The sequence below is a fragment of the Saccostrea echinata genome, unplaced genomic scaffold, assembly GCF_033153115.1.
Source record: "Saccostrea echinata isolate AGI-Se365-2 ecotype Australia unplaced genomic scaffold, CSIRO_AGI_Sech_v1 ptg000036l, whole genome shotgun sequence".
Lineage (NCBI taxonomy): Eukaryota > Metazoa > Mollusca > Bivalvia > Ostreida > Ostreidae > Saccostrea > Saccostrea echinata.
Genome location: NW_026889785.1, coordinates 3627330 through 3645550, shown reverse-complemented (window position 1 = coordinate 3645550; position 18221 = coordinate 3627330). Strand labels below are relative to the sequence as shown.

Here is an 18221-nt window from a genome sequence, read left to right as displayed (position 1 = left end):
AACCTGGATATTTTTATGATAAATCTATATACTGAATTTCATTTCAATATGTGCGACATCTGCAAAGAAAATGAACGGAAAAGTGCTTCTAGTTGGAATTTTTCAAGTCCAAGGGACATAACTGTTCAAAATCGCTCGATCGTACTCAAACCAGAATGCGACTATTCTTATGATAAATTTATGTTCCAAATTCAATTTTATTTTGACACATGCTCTCTCTGCCAAAAAATTTAACAGAAATGGTGGAGTGACAGATCATTTGATCAACAGAGGGCTTTTTTACAATCCCAGGTCTAACAGTTCGTAGCATGTTCCTTGAAGATCAAAATGACCAATTTTAAATGTGCAAAATATCTTCCAAGATTTACAGCTGACAAGGTCGAGATAATTTGGTATCAAGTTATGACCAGTTCCCAGGATCATGAAAATTCTTAAGAACAAGTCTAAATATTGATCAAGTCAAGTAGATAATAATTACAAAATATTTTTTAATGTTGATTTACAAATTAAGGTGTTCATTGTTATCTGCAAAATTAGAGGTTCATTGAATAATTAATAAGTATTTTTATAGGCCAATAAAAATTTGACTTGGTCTTAGTCTGTTTCTTGACCCTCGGACCAGGTGCCCGTTTTACAAAAGAACTTACGACTAAGACCAAAAATTTCAGATTATAGTAAAATTTTGCAAAATTAATTGTTCTGTTTGAAATTGTCTGTGTAAAAATATCTTACCAAATTCTATTTAAAAAGTTTAAAATAATTTTCGATATAATGTTAATTAAAAAGTTATATGAATAATTAAACTTGGTCTTAAGTCGCAAGTCCTTTTGTAAAACGGGCTCCAGACACTTTTTTGTGATAGTCAGAAGATATTTGCAAATTATGCAAACTTTCATTTTGCAATTTGTTGATTTACTTTAGCTGAAAGAATAAATTAATGATTGTTGGAGAGCAAGTTTATTAACAACTATAGAGCAAGTACAATACTTATCCTCAGGAAACAAAGGTTCATATGAAGCACGATTTCAAGCATTACAAAAGATACTTTAAAGAGACAAAGAAAAAAGTTTTAAAAAAATGTAATAACTGCAATTCTGTTTTCCTATGCATCTATAATGTGGTTAACATGCCATCTCCTATGTAAACAAACTCAAAAGATTTTAAATGGACTACAAACTGAAAACTCTAAATAGTTCTCTAGTTTTCATATGAACATAAATATGTAAATTTCACATCACACACCTCCTATGACATGATCATGGTGAACTTTATGAAACTGATAAATATAGTTCAATATTCACTCATTTTACTTTTAGAACTAAATTCTGATATTAAATTTTGCAAATTAAATTTTCATTCCACTTGAATTTACAAGTTGACTTTTAAAGTTCCACTTTCCCCTTCAAAATTCTTTAAAAATAAACAACAAAAAATTGAGATTCCAAGTGTCACAGTTAATATTAGGAAATGGAATAATAAATTGCAATCAAAAAATAAAAAGTTCTGACAGTAGTGATCATCAATTTTGTCTCAATCAATTTGCATGCTGGAATTTTGTTAATTTTCATCATAGTCAGTGTGCACAAAATAGTACTTCAGAATTAATTTAAAAAAAAATGCCACATAAAAGTATATTTTTAGTGTCAACTTATCATTTTAACAACTGCAAGGTTCAGTCTTTGAAAAAAAAATGCAAATCATCCATTCATCTCAATTTTCATATAAAAAAGAAAAATTGTAACAAGTCCTTGTACTAGAAATGAGCAATTATATAAATGCAATAAATCCTTCTTTGGATAAAACACAACTCTTCTATAAAACCCAAGGGGTATCTCATGTTCAGGAGCAAAATATGCCACATAAAATGTATTTTTAGGGTCAACTTATTTTAACAACTGCAAGGTTCAGTCTTTACAAAAAAAGTGCACATCATCCATTCATTAGGATTTTCATAAAAAGAAAATTGCGACAAGTCCTTGTACTAGAAATAAGCAGTATATAAATGCAATATATCCTTCTTTGGATAAAATACAACTCTTCGAAAAAAAAAATCAAGGGGTATTTCTTGTTCAGAAACTTGATCAATTTTAAACTGCATTCTTTGCAGGAGTTTTCGGTGGTGGGATGTAAATGTTGATAACACTGGATCCTGAAACGACTACTTGCAATTCTTTCACCGACAGAAATGCATCCTCTATTTCATCAGAATCTTCAATTGCTTGCGTTGGGGCGAACGATTTCAGTGTTTGATTTGGTATTAAGAGTCTCCTTTGTTTCCCGTCCAGCATCCCAACTACTTCGCACTCTAAGAATTTATTTATGCTTGTAATGTTTTGCCGCATATTGCAGATAGTGCATTTGAATGTTTTCACTTCTTCATTAAGGTTTTGTATAGTACTATTGCAAATAGTACACTTTCTCACCTTGCTGCATGAAGCTGACAAAATGAAAAGCTGGTTTTTTTCCTTCTTTATTGTGATGTCTTCATATCCATAGTCCTTTACTGCTTCGATGTTTTCAACTTCCTTGATGCTAGAATTTATGGCCGTGGACACCTTTTTCTTCTCATTCCAGATTCTCAGCGTTAAATTCTTGAATTTGTATGATTTCCCAGGTTCAACAAGTGATATCTGTTCCTCCCATATGGTAAGCCCCATGGCCCCACTGTTGTCAGCTATGATAGATTCCCTTTTCTTCAACGATTTTCCTGAACTTGTTATCTGGTTATCAATGTCTCCCACCTCTAGGACTTTCGCTGCAACGGTCACCTGTAGTAGAAATAATAAACAATTATTATATATATTACTTATCGTGTTCTTGCATCTTCAACAAAATGTTTTTGAAACACTTATGCCCTCGGCCCCCTTCACCATGGACAATAACTCTATGTGGCAATTTGTATACCCCCACCCTCCAAAAAATTAGTTTGCTGGAGGGGGAGGGGTATACAAAGAAATTTAACATCAGATTTGAACACAAATGTATTCCACCATATAGTATGCCTCAGCAGAGTTGCAGAGAAAACTTTGAAGCAAAATTTGTAATGTTCGACATACATATTAACACAGACAGCAGGCACATAGCAGGGGGGGGGGGCTCTTTTTTTCCAAACACAGCATTAATTTCACTATTAAAAATGTTCAACGAAAGGCTGGTTGCCCCCCGCTTTTGATACAGTAAATCTATACAAGGGTAATCTAGTTATATATACTACTGATGCATGGTACTACGCTAATTGGCACTGAAAGAAATTGGTGAGGAAAAAAAGTTCACCCTTATATCCGTCCCCCCCCCCCCCCCACCCCCGGAATAGGATTTTTTTCTCGCAGGTAAAAAAAAAATTCCTCTCACAGTCTGGTTACTTCCAACTTTCAAATTTGTTGCGACGTCACTAAACACCCAAAGGTAAACGCTAGTGCAGCGTACCCCTCTCCTTCAGAGCAGGGGTGTAATTAGGAGTATCAAGTTATATTTAGTAACCCCCCCCCCAACCCCCGAAAAAAAATTGATGTAAACTACTGAATTTCAGTCCCCAAAATATTTGAATTATGACAGCCCTATATACTACTAGTATACAAGTTTTATAAAACAGATTGTTACCTTGGCATATTCCAAGACATGATCTTTTATGTCTGCAATGCTGGTTACCTCCGACTCCGGTGGGTTCTCAAATCTAAAATCCAATTTCTTGCAGGGAGCAATCCTAGTGTCCTTCAATATTTTGACATCAAACTTTCCTGGTTTGGTGAGACTTATGGCTTTGCCGATTTTTTGTAGCATCACTGGTGTTCTAATAAGACAAAAGTGAAATTGATTGGATTCATTTTCAAGCAGGTTTAGGATTTTTTGAAAACAAAATATCATAGGTATCTGACGGTATGCATGGTGCAGAAATATGCAATATATTTTGTTACTTAAGTGCAAGTAAAGTACAGTTCATCGGGGGGGGGGGGGGGTGAAGGGGGGATAAATGTATGTTCCAATTTCTTACTAGTAATCAGTACCAAATTTATCACTCATATTAGAGAACTTTCATTTCATATTTCCATAACTTCACATTACTGCAACCAGAAGTGGATGAGGGCAATTACACTTGTTGCTTTTAACCGTTTTTCTAACTGGGCTGGAACTCATTGACCCTCCCCCCCTCTTCTCCCGATAAAATTTTCTGGATTCGGACCCGTCACCATTGATCATACAAATATACAATGGAGCAACAATTACAATATTGCATGTAAGAATCATAAATTATCCAGAATTTTAACAATATTCAATCGTATATTATTACGATTCAGAAACATATTACGAAAGAGTGTTCAGCTACCTAACAGGAAGCTACGCCATTTTGTATAAAATTTGGACATCCGGTAATACCACTCGGAACCCCTCGGCCGATTGCCGGTGATGAAATGCATTCAGTTTTTCCAAATTTGCAAGAAAGATCCTAACAGATGCAACACACCCCCCGAAAACAACATTTTGAAACATTTCGTTTTAACAGACACATTTGATCTTACCTGTTCTTCTCTAGTTCTTTCATTTGCTCTAGCAAATCGCTGCGATAACACACCATGTCCAAAAAAGACTCATTATCCTGGAACTTGGCATTAAAATACTTGTTGTTATTTTTGGAAGTCTTCAATGGGGACACCTCGTGTACATAACCTTGAATGTTTTCGGCAGGCGTTTCATCCGACTTTACAATTAATTTCGCAAGCTTCTTCGGCGTGGCCATCTTTCTCCAAGTCTTGTGAGAGAATGGCGCGAAATGTAGCCTCGTGGTTAAGCGTAATCTGTAACCCGTAACTCGTTATGTTTTAAAGAAAAACCACGATGGGGTTTTGTTCAAGTACTCAGTGTAAAGTAATGCCAGTTCTTCAATTTACTTCACTGTTAGATGTTAAACCTTTTCTTAATAACAAAATAGAGTAACTGCTTACAGTAAATTATACATTTAATAAAAATGTACGATCTATATTTTATGGTGAAAGAATAAAAAGCTCGGCGTAAGAATATCCCAACCGAAAGCGCTAAAGCGAATTTTTTCACTTTGACCAATTGGATTACAAAGAAATATCAGGTGGTTTCATTGTCGCGGGAATTCTTTTTCTGTGTTAGTGTGTCAAATGCCTCCAGTCGACCTTTTGACTTTTCCAGGAAAAGATCTGGACAATTTCCAAATATGGAAGTCAAGAACGATAACCGTCATTGCTATAAATACCAGGAAACAAACTGCTTATGTTTCTGACCAATCATTTAACGGCATTCCGACAAGCCCACGAGAAACTAACAAAAACACGTGGTTTAACTGTTGCTTAAACGATGTTTTTTTTTTTAAGAAAAAAATACTTGTATTTGCAAACTCTATAATGCATATGTTTTTAACAAGATTAAACAGTAAATTGGCTTATACACGTATAAGAGTGCATTATTTTTTGGGAATTTTGTTGTATTTTTTCATTATCTTTTTCCTGTCATTTATTTAGCCCTACTACGTGATAGGTTTACCAGACGCTCGACTGCCCATATAGGCGTCGGAAGCAAATTGAAAGGGAGGGGGCTAATTGAAATGGGGGGGGGGCGGCGCTAAACCAACAATTAAAAAGGTAAACCCCTATTTCCAATGCCTTTATTATTATGTATATATTTGCAAAAAAGTGTAAAATTTGCCGCCTTTTTCAACATTGTTGAAACGAAATCAACCAAGGTGTGCCGAAATAATTCACAACAGAGGGGAAAAGAATAAATACAAGCCATCTCAATGTTATGTGGTTTTAAAGATTAAATTTAAAGAATCTTTTTTCTTCTTTAAGGGGGAGGGGGAGAAATTTATTGCTATTTGGCAAATGCTCTAGGATAAATGTTGTAATTTCTTAAGAAACCAAATTCAAAACATCTTTATTTTAATTTTTCCCATTATTCACATCGGGATCGTAACGCTCGTCATTTTGACGCTTCATAATTAACTTCAAATTTAATGTTATATTAAACGTTTTATTGATATTCCAAGATTTATCTCCCAGGTATATTTTACTTTTTTTGGGTCAGATGAAACTAAACCTAACTCACTGTATCTCGGGATTAATTATTCCTTATATCGAGGATATTTAACACTGATTCTCAAAGTAATAGTCCCAATTCACTTTAAATAATGTACGGTGTTTTAAGTAATATCATATTTCAAATTAATTTTATTTTTTGCCATTCATATGAACCATTGTTGGTTGTTGATAAAAATACAACAAATGTTTGTTGTAACTAAATGAATGATTGTCTTCAGAGAAAATAACATTTTATAGCAGAAATCGATATTTACGTCACCGTCACCGGCCATCGTGTAGATTTTACTATAGTATTTTAAATCAAAGAGAAACTTGAAACCATATATATTACAAATCTATTAGTATTTCTCAGTAAGATTGTTCTAGATTTGAGCTATATTATCTGAATATCACACCCTTTACACATATGTCACAAGTTTTCAATAATTTTCAGGCAATTATCAACAGGAGGAGGGGGGCTGCCCCCAACTTTTTCCCGACATTAGGAAATGTTCATTGAAAGGCTGATTGCCCCCCCCCCCCCCCCAACTGTAAGTGATATAAGGAATATGTAGTATAAAAAAAATGGTACTGAAAGTAGTTGGCATTGAAAAAAAGTGGCCTCTACCACCACCACCCCCCAACAAATATGAAACAAATTTTGGACATTGTCCTGTATGCTCCACTGAGAGTCCACTGTGGGCCCAAATTGGTTGAATAAAATATTCTAATATCTTCATATACCCCCTTTTCTTATAAGTTTAATGGTTATAAAATTCATTGATATTTACGTGCTAGAATTTATTAACAAATCAAGAAAGAGCTAGAACAACACTGTTTCCTATGGATCAAATTGCCTTTCAATCAAGCATTAGAATATAGCTTTGATTAACAATGGAATAATAAAACAACAACATTAAAAGAAACGATAAAGCTCAGAGAAATATTTACGTTACTGATATTTACGTTACCGATATATTCGTCACCTATATTTATGTTATTGTGCTTTGAAGTAAAACATTAAACTCTAAAGCTGTTTGAACAGATTTGCAAGTGAATCTTTATTATTTAAAAAAAATAAGAAAAACATTGTTGTTTACAATGGATTTTTTTTTCTGTAACAAAAGTGCAGAGATGCAAATGGAAGAGCAAAGGCGAAATTTTTTACTTAATATCTTTCACATCCGTGTGATATGAAATAATGACATAATATTATTCACTATCAAAATTGTGGTTAAATTAGGGCTCCGATTAGCGGGCGCCCTATAGTGATTAGTCCGCCCGTCTAGCTGTCCGTCCGTCCGTCCGTCCGAGATCTCTTGTCCGGAGCATATCTTCTCTTTCCTTGGCCCAATCTGGCTTATACTTGACCAACAGAGTGCCCTTGGGTAAACGGTGTGCAGTGACGTTGAACCATCTTTCTAAGTCAAAGGTCAAGGTCATAGCAGAGTCATGTGAAAAATCCTTGTCCGGAGCATATCTTCTCTCTCCTTGGCTCAATCTGGCTCCTACTTCACTCACATAGTCCCACTGCCTGGTCAATGGATGTGCAGTGACCTTGGTCGAAGTTTCTAGGTCATGTTCAGAATTAGCCTCTCTGTTTAAAATCTTTGTTTGGTGTATAATTTTTTCCCCTTAGTTCCAGTAAATTTATATAACTGAGGATACAAGATAACTTCGATGTATCTGTAAATTTGCAATATCCATGAAGTCGTACTACTGTAGTACACAAATGTTCCTCTTCAAAATAAACCCTTTTAAACTACCTTACATTTTCATGTTCATTGTTGAAAGCGGGGTCCTTTGAGATGGCCACCATCTCAATGATATCTAGTGATTGAATGTTTGTATTTTGAGCAATTGGTTAATATTGCACAATTTTAAGTGCAGTGCTCTTGCGTTACCATTCGTAACGTTTGTATTTGCTGTTTTTTTGAACTGATAGTGCATATCATCAACTGAAAAGAATGACAATTGTGTACCGTTCCAAACATTTTGATATAAGGGAGAAAATATCATTACTCGTTGAATATATGTATACATGTAGTTCCAGATATTTGGTGTTGTATTTAGAGAGGCGGTGTGCGGGAGGGGGGGGGGGGCTACGACATCCGATAAAAAAAAGACGGCTGTGGGTGTTAGGTATCAAGAAACTGGTCTGGACGAAATTGAATTCATTCCCATTTTTGTTGGTTTGCAAGAAATATTAAATTGTGAACCTAACTTTTCATTAAAATTGTTGCTGAGACATAGAACATGTATATAAAATGTATATTGCCACTTTATTGCTAAAATTATCGTACAGAGCAAGTATGTACGCCGTTATTTTTGCTACCCTTATACGAGTTCGCTTGAAAACCACAAGTTGGTGTAACCGGTCATGTGACATCAACCAAGAGTTAATGCTCGGATACGAATCGAAGTCGCACTATGTGTTTACAGCGGGTATTTCAAGCTTGATATCTATACCAAAACACTTTTTAAGTTTTACGTTTATTTCTTAATGGATTTGATGGAGCTATGACTGTCATATTTGACATAAATTGTATTCTTTGTGACAAGACTTTTCTTTGGTTACCACCAAATTTGACCTTTTGACCTTGGAGTTTGACACAAACTTTTTCACACTAATACTACGACTTTCATACTTAACATAATAACAATAAGTATTTTTTTAAAGAGTTTCCATTGGATGTCCAAAACTTTGACCTTTAGATTTTGGAGATTAACATACATCAAACAAAACTTTAACCATGACTGTGATTTCTGAATGATTAGGGCTATGGTTTTCATATTTCATATATCTAGTTCTTGTGAGAAGAACTTTCTTTGTATATCAAAAAGTTTGACCTTGACTTTGATTCAATTTTTTAATCACAAACATTGACTATAACTTTTGAATGGTTGGGACTAGGGCTTTCATACTTCAAATATTTAATCCTTGTAACAAGACCTTATTCTGGAAACAAAAAACTTTGACCTTGGAGCTTGACCTACTTTTTATGAACTTTAATCTTGGCATTACTTTTGAACGATTAGGACTATAGGGTTTTCATACCTCACATATGTAATCCTTGTGACAAGATCAAGATTTACTAGTTTTCTGTATTTACAAAGGCAATCAGTTTTCTTATCTCCCTTCCGTCAATAGGAAAAACACATAATTATGATTATGAAACCTGACCAACCCGTTTTGCATGCCAATAAAACTAAATAAAATTGATACCTTATATCTTAAGTAAATTTGCCTGTATTTTCTTTAAAAAAAAATTTGCAGAAGAAATCAATTTTCAGTGGAATTAATTTCTTTCAGAAAACAAACTCTCCCACCAGAGCCACAAAGAATTTGAGATATAGATTTTTCATAGAAGTTTACATAATATATCCAAAAATTGAAGTGGGCGACAGTGGCAGACACTATTTTCTAAAGGAAAATAAGAACAGAAATGAGTCAATCTATGGCTTTTCTACACTAATCTTAGAAATATACCTAATTACTGACATCCTCCTCCTTCATGCCATATTCTTAAATCAAATGCTTTATCATATTCATCTACTCAACTATTGTAAAAGTCAATTTCATAGCTTTTTAAGAACATTAAATGTTTAAGGCACAATAAAGCCCAAACCGTACCTTCTTCTTTGTTTTATGACCAAAATACTGTTAAGAATTAATTTTGCATCAACAAGTTCCTCCCTTCAGTGCATGAATAAGAAAAATGCTTGTCAATGATTGTGCTTAAAATCTTTATTAAGTAGCATTAGAAATTTATACAAATATTGACTAATGAAGGATGAGTGATTATCTGCAGGTAACACAATATGTACTTTCTTCAGTAAAAGAAAAGACAAAATGTTAAAAGAAGCTGGTATAAAAAATTATGTTGACACATTTGAGATATATAATTTTAGATATATATTACTCATCTGTTTTGCAACTTCTTTCATGTACATTATAACAATCATGTGAAATCTATAAGACAGAAAAAAACATGTACACATGTAGTCACTAATCATTATAATAAAATTATAATTAAATTTGAAACATCAAGATTGCAAATAACAATATAAATCATAAATGAAAATTAAGTCACATGAAAATGCATTAATATTATAGTATGGATTAATGTCTTAATTAAATTGCTTATTCTAAAAATTACAATCACTCAATACTGGTATACATATTCTTTCCAATCGAAAGAATACAAGTAGTATATTAAAACCAGACGTTATGGAGATGCTTAAATTTAAATTTAAAATTGTGTTCTTTTCATATACCAAAAGTTGAACATCTAGGCTTCAGACATACATGCACATACTGTAATTCCTTTTCTGAGCCAAAGATAGTTTGAAAAGTGCAATAACGGTTAATAACTTCCCTTCAGTGAATACGAAAAATGCATGATTGTGCTTAAAACTTTATTCAGTAACCAGAAATTAAGTTATGCATTAAGTCTTAGGTGATTATCATGATTATCTGTAGTTAACAATATGAACTTTCTTTTTAAGTAAAATAACAGATAAAACGATTAACAATGTGGTACATATTAAACCAAATTGACACATTTGATATAAGAATATACAATTTGAAATATATTACTTATTTTGAAACTTGCTTTCATACATATGAAGCTGTAAGTCAAAAACATGTATTTATAAAATCAGTACATGTATAATTAAATTTAAAACATAACAATTGAAAATTACAATAAATCTTAATAATTTGAAAGAGTATTACTGTACATGTATATAGCATGGGAAAAATCATTTGAAAATGCAGGCAAAATATGCATTTTTGTCTTAAATATATTGGTCAATTAAAAAAAAATACAATTACTTTATAATACATACCTTTCCCAATGAAAGCGAAAACAGGAAAGGTTACGTGTAAGCGATTGGAAAAAAAGGTTCTTCAGTTTTTAGCAATATGCATAATACTTTACATTTACATAATAAATGCTTTCTCAGAACCCCTGATTCAAAGAATCTTGTTGAAAAATTGAAGGGAGCACTTTTATTCCTATAAAGTTTTTTATTATAAATGTAGCATATCATGTGCTATCATATTTATAAGTATTTTTATTATTTTCTAAAAGAGGTAGGTTTACCTCCCTTTACGGGCTGGCCATTGACCCCCTCTTTCCATACTTACCTGTAAATTATACATTTTGTACATATTAAATTTTATCTAATAGAAGTAATCTTTAATCACTTGATGCTCACAAAAATCTACATGATTTATGTATAGTATTCATTTGAATCAGGGAATCTGAGATCTCAACTCTAAAATCTGACTATAGCTGTGACAATGTAATGACATTTTTGAACTGTTAATAAGGCATTGTTATTTTGAAGAAACATATTTACAAAGAAGTTCATAGTACAAATAAGACATGATTAAGTAAAATATAATTCCTTTTTGTATGTCAGGTTTTATCAAGTTTTTGCTTAACAAAAAAACTTAACAAGCCACAAATCCAAATAAAATTTCAAAATATTTCAGCAAAATATCATTTTAAGTCATGCAGTCAATGAAGAGCTCCAACTCAGTGGTGTCCACATTCTATAAGGTGACACAGTACATTTAATTTTTGCAATGATATATCTGGCAAATATTATGAGAAGATATGAATGTCACACGAAGTAGCTGGAAGAGTCAGATCGATTCACAGATAATATGGCATATGGTCTAGAGTCACAATCACTCCAGTATATCAAAGAGTATATTCTTCAATGTCCATCAAGAAAGATCACAAAATATCAGGATAAAAAAAGCTCCCAACTTAATATCCAGTTATCGGTATTTAAATCCAAAGTCACATTATGGGATAGATGATTCTCAATTTCTGAAACATCAATATTGTTTGTAAGATATCTGAACTTTCGAAATGGTAATACATTGTTCTCAGAATGGATATATCCAATACATTGAACAAACTACGAAATGAATATACATGATTATACTTATAACAATAATGGAAGTAAATAAAAAACCAAAGAAATTTACAAACTATATATTCAAAAGTTAATAGTTGTTATACATATACATAAAAAGAGATGTTCACAGTTTTACAAATCCTCAGATATAAAATCAACAGTTGATCAATCTACTGGTTATGGTCAGAAATAATGCATTTATTTATGAATATGACCTTTCATTTCAATTTAAATATGCATAATAAATTCAGCATAAATTGTAGTCATAGCAAAAGATATGAATTTTTTAAATCCATACAATTAAAATCTTAAGAAATTAAACATACCCAGTATATACACGTACGTAAGTACAATAAGAATTCAATATGTAACTGACAGTCAGGTCTAAAACATAGATGTCTTCATTTAAAAACAAAATTGATTTGATACAAAGTACAAAATTCAAATTTTCAAATAGTGGGTTATTTAAAAAAATGTCCAAATAGGGCTAATACCCCAACAAGCGAATATGGAAAGACATATACTTGGCTAACATTATTGCAAATGACCAAGGAAATGGCCTGAATTTTGTTGAGATATAATTAGTTAAAGGTCATGTTATTCTCCATTGAGTGAAGAACACAATTACCTACAGTTCAAGCTTTTGGATCAAAGAATACTCAACTTCTTAGTCATATTACAGAATGATTTTGTACAATCATGACATCCAATGAGATCAAGACAGATCCCTTTTTCGTAAGCATTCTCTGCCAAAGTATAACATATAATATATACATCCAGAACCAAAAATTTTAAACATTTTAAGTTTGAGACCTTGATCTAATTTTTTTAGATGGTCATGACAGCATATCATAAAAAAAATAGCTCCAGGCTTTGACAAATTACGACACATACAGATGGACATGGTGAATCCAGTATACCCCTAAAATTTTAAGGGGTATACTAGGATTGGGACAAAGGGATGAGGGAGGGGGCACTATTTTGAATCTCCCTCTGAATTTTTTTTTACTTTGGAGCCCCATTGTATTTAATGCAAAGTCTTATCAAATGCACAGTACACCATTTTATGATCTGACCAGTATGCTTCAACAACATCTGTTTCACACTGCGATATATTTGTAAAAATCAAGTCAAGTTTAGAACCAGAGTCATGAGTAGCCTTACACACAATTTGTTTACAGCTGAAGCCCTTTTCCATAAAAGTTAGAAAGTCTGTATGTCCAGCAAATAAATCAAAATTAAAATCTCCTAAGAATACCACGTCTTTCTGTTCATCAATCAAGGGCTTTATATGCATATTCATATGCTGTTTGAAATCCCCAAAAGAGCAAGATGGATATTTGTAAATAACTACAACTTGAACATCTCTGCTTTGGTTTAAATGCATATTTACCATGATAAACTCCACAGACCCAGTATTCAGCTTTGAGATACAGGTTGTGTTATAGACATTTTTCACATACAGTGCTGTTCCATGATATGGGCGTCTGTCCAGATTACACGTAGGCTCATGGTTAAATACTGCTGTGTATCCCTCCAGTTGATAATTTTCAGCTACATCAACACTAGTTAATCTTGTCTCTGAGAATCCAACTACATCTGATGCAACAATATTTGGTTCATCTTGAATTTGTGGGAAGTGTTTATGAAGTGATCCACAGTTGTTGAAAGCAATTTTAAAAGAATGCAAATCGACCTGGTATAATGGGACATAACAAAGTAGCAGCGGCACATCTTTCTTCATTCTTTCCATTTCCTCTACTACTTGTTCATCCATAGCCAATGCCTGTTCATTGAAGTTTAGGATGTGCAGATGATCCACGGATCGTACTCGACTTAATGCTACATAGTGAATATGTGGATTTTTCCTCACTCTAGTCTGAGACAAATCAATCACAATTTCATCAACAGTGCAACCTTGCGCTTTATGAACTGTTTTTCCTGCAGCTGGCCGTAACGGAAATTGAATTCTCTGAAACGTATTGTAATTCAATACAAAAGATCGCTGAACTTCAAAAATTGGTGTCCAGTCCACTTTAATTCCTTCATGAAACAAATGTTTATATTTCTTGCGAGTAATTTTTCCAATAGCAGCATCAAAAAAATTTACCCACACGATGCTTGGTCTTGATATTCCTTCCATTTTTCTTTCAATTAATTGTACCTTACATGTTGACCCATTTGTTAAACCATCAGATACATCAACATTCACCGAGATATCATAGATCATCCCAACAGCAAGAATCAGTTTTTGCATCAAATTAGCAGTTTTGCTAACATCATCTGCTTTATATAGAGATCTAAGCAGCTTTTCCTTAAGTTCCTTTGAATAATCCTTTAGAACACTATCCACTGAATTTACTGTGACCTTTTCTCCTTCAAGTTTTTCAATCAAGTGATTGTTGTATGCATCTACTTTTGAATTTTGTGTAAAGAGATGAGGAGCATGATGTGGATAATTGTCACTTGTTTCCGTTATCATGCATCTGTGTATCACATTCATATCTTCTTCTGTCATAATATTGTAACGAAGGCGATTTAAAAGTTGAGCAAACTCAAGATCGTCCTTCTGGCGCATTATTTCATCCAACTCAAAAATGCAAAAATGCTCCTTCCAGAGATTGTTTGCAAGAGCTTGAGCATCATGATTTAAATCCTGAAAGATCCAACGGTCCATTACAGGTTTAAGTTGAAAAAAATCACCAACAGCTATGATACTAATACCACCAAATGGTTTCTTGATGCCTGTGAGAAGTTGTAGCCGACTGTCAATGAGTGCTAATGATCTATTTCCAACCATTGATATCTCGTCAATAATGATCAATTTTAGGTTTTTGTACTTTGTACGAAAAGTGTTCAATTCATCACAGTGCAAACTTTGTTGACTTTGATTAATTTTTTGATGGAAAGCAGATGCAATAGTTTTTCCTCCAATGTTGTATGCCGCCTTGCCAGTATAAGCACAAAGAAGTATTCTTATGTCATCTGGATTTTCACCTTCTGTGGAACATAGGAATCTGTGCAGAGCTTGATAAAGTGCCCTTATCAAAACAGATTTGCCAACACCAGCACCTCCAGACAAAAATGAATAAATAGGTTCTGTCTTTGTTTTGACCCATTGCAAGACATGATTGAAAAATTCTCGCTGCTTTACATTTAAACTTCCTAAAAGTTTCAAGTATTCATCGTCTGGTAATCTAACGGAACTTTCTTCAGTTATTTGTCTTGTTGATGGAATTCCAAGGTCAGATCCTATATCATACTGTCTCTGTTCAATAGGCCTCTCAGGATTAAACTGAACAAAGTTTTCAGATTCAAGAGATCCCTCATTTTCATCTTCTGCCTCTCTTTGCTGAACATCTGGTGCCAATTCATCATAAGCTTCTGAAAAATCCTCAGTTGCCATTTGCAAAGCTGCATCAAGCTGTTCAGCATTGAATTCATATTCTTTGACCTTGTGTGTAAGAAATGACTTCTTCAGATGAAATGACTTCTCAAACGTGTCCATTCCTGATATTAGATCAGTTGATTCATTTCTCCAAGGCATGAACAACATGAGTTTTTCTCTGTAGTAATTTTCTGGATCAGTTTTGATATTAAATCGAACATATCTAATTACCCTTGGTACTTTCCGTCGTTTAATTTTTATGCCATTTCTCAGAGTAACAAGTGTATCACTCTCACTAAATTCAAGATCTGAATTGTCTTCATTATCTGACTGATTGTCCTGATCATCATCATTCACTTCATTTTCAGTGAACTCTTTTTCAGTATCTTTAGGGAAGACAACATCTAGCTGTGATACGTAATCAGCTAAGCACCAGTTTTCAAGCTGCTTTGGGCGTTTTGCATACCGTTTAATAACATTGCTACATTCCACATCTGTAGAATTTGGTGTCAACTTTTCCAATTCAGCATCTGTTTTGATGAGAATTACTCGGTCATCTGATGGACTTGTGTTTATAAAAACAACATCTCTTGAAGCTTTGGTCATTGGCATTTGCAATACTAAATATGCTGCTTCCTGTGCTCCAACTTCTACACTGTTGAGAAAATGATTTCCAATATGACGTACCTGTCTTTTTATGTCAAGATTTCCTTCTCTAGCTTCTTTTGCAGCTCTGTTAAGTAAATCGCTCATCCCTCTTTGTGATTTACTTATATATGAAACAATATACATTGCACAGGCATATGGGTCCAAAATAAATTGAATGTCTATGTTAGCTTTCCAAGCATCAAGAACAACACTGTTGTATGAGTTTACCCTCATATCACATGGATTTCTTTTTAGAAAAACCTTTGGACCTCTCAGTGAACTTCTAATGCATTTCATGTAATCTTCCTCCGATATCTTTAGAACCGTGCTCAGGAGCTCCTTGTAGGGCAAATCACATCCATTTTTCATATCATTCAGCTGTTTCTGAATATCATCATACATTTTCTTGTACTTATCAACATCACACTCTAGTGGCTCCAAAATCAAAGTTTCTTCAAGAGGAGGGAGGGGAAAACCAAATCGACATACAGCTTTACCTCTCTTTTTGCATGTCTGTGAATGTTTGTGCACTTGCAAGTCAGTCAAATCCTTCTCTTCATTCTTTTCACATTCCAGGTAATTATCTACATAACTTACTATCTCCTGTTCATTATTTTCATGATATTTTGGTGCATTTTCTATCCAAACAATCATATGAATATGTGGTGATCCTCTTTGCTGAAATTCAGTTCTGTAGAAGAAGTCTTTTACAATCCCAATTGGATGATGATCACTTCTCAACACTGTATTCATAAACATACGGAACCTATGATCAAAGTACCTAGAGCAAGTGATAGGATCCTTTTGTACTAATTTTGATTTTTCAAACCAAGTCATACTGTCGATTTCTTCATCAGTGTATTCTTTTCCATCATTTAACACACCAAGTGCTCTGATGAGATCATTCCATCTTGTATCTGCAGCTGACAGAGACATAAACCATGTTGGTAGACCTAACTGTCTGATCATAGCAAATACATCTTTTTTTCTAGTCTCAAGATATGCAGGTGAATTTCGTAACTGCCTGAACACGAAGAAGCCTTCATCGTGTCTAACAAGATTATTAACATTTTCAGGATTTTTCATTTCATTTGCTGTCATGGATTTTCCTTTGGTTTTGCATTTCCTAAGAGCCAGGTTGCATTTGTCTGTCACTTGCTTCATTTGTATTTTTTTCAACTTGAAAAACAAATTTGGAACCGACTGGGCAGCACGTCTATCAACACTCCTTAATTCCCATTTAGCAATATCTGCATATGAGACACGAACTTGTCTTTCATCATCTTGTAATCTTCCCTTTCCACAAAAAATTGTTGGAAATGATAAATACTCAGCTGTCTGATCTTGATATAAACTAAGCGGGCGTTGTCCTTCACCTGGAGCAAATGTGTATACCTGATTCATGTCTCGTGAAGCATCATCTAAAAGAGTATCACAATTACCATCTCTACCAACTCCATCTACTTCACAGAATTCATCATCATCATCATCATCAATCGTCTCAAGATCATCAGCATTTTGGTTGTTTCTCTCTTGTGTTTTCACTAATTCCTGAACAATTTCACTTGCTGACGTTGTAATTTCTTGAAACCAGTTGTCATCAACATTGATATTTGCATACTTGTAAAAGTCGCTATTGTTCATAAGCCAGTGCAACGCTATCAGTACTTTTGTTGGTCGTACATTTTCGTGATAATCACATTTTTGATATGACAACTTTTTCTTTAATTTGACAGGAACTGTGACATTTTCATTTAATTTTCTTGGCAGGCTATTTACAGTAGGTTGAATATCAACAGGAACATTCACAATATTTCCTCTTACAGAATACTGTCCACCCCTTGGCAACTTATTTGCATAAAAGGTATTCTCAGAGATACAAGCCTTTCTTCTAAAGGAAACAAATCTAATTCCATTGGCTTAAGTGGCCACATCATACCATTTAAGACAGACAACTTCGGAATTTTGTTTTCTCTTATTGATGAACAGCAAGTATTGCAAATCCATTCCATATTTTCAACAGACACAGTGCTTGTAAGAAACTTGTTTTTATATTTATCATCTAGTATGATGTTTTCCACTTTAGAAACACTTTCTTTGAACCATGTTTGCTGACAACATGAGCATACAAAAATTGGACCATGTCTAATCTGCTCATGAAAATTTTGAATGCAATCTCCTATATCTGCTCCAAATCTTTTCTGTCT

General features: G+C 33.6%; 1 protein-coding gene across 1 annotated transcript; it reads right to left on the bottom strand.

Moving 5' to 3' along the window:
* Positions 1 to 13005: 13005 nt before the first annotated feature.
* Positions 13006 to 17658, bottom strand: LOC133199854 (uncharacterized). Its single transcript, XM_061335676.1, has one exon. The coding sequence runs from the start codon at positions 17656 to 17658 to the stop codon at positions 13006 to 13008; it is 4653 nt and encodes a 1550-aa protein (XP_061191660.1).
* Between the last annotated feature and the right edge of the window lie 563 nt (positions 17659 to 18221).

Excerpts from the sequence above, each read along its gene's own strand:
- LOC133199854 (XM_061335676.1), bottom strand. The coding sequence starts at position 17,658 with ATGAACAATAGCGACTTTTACAAGTATGCAAATATCAATGTTGATGAC.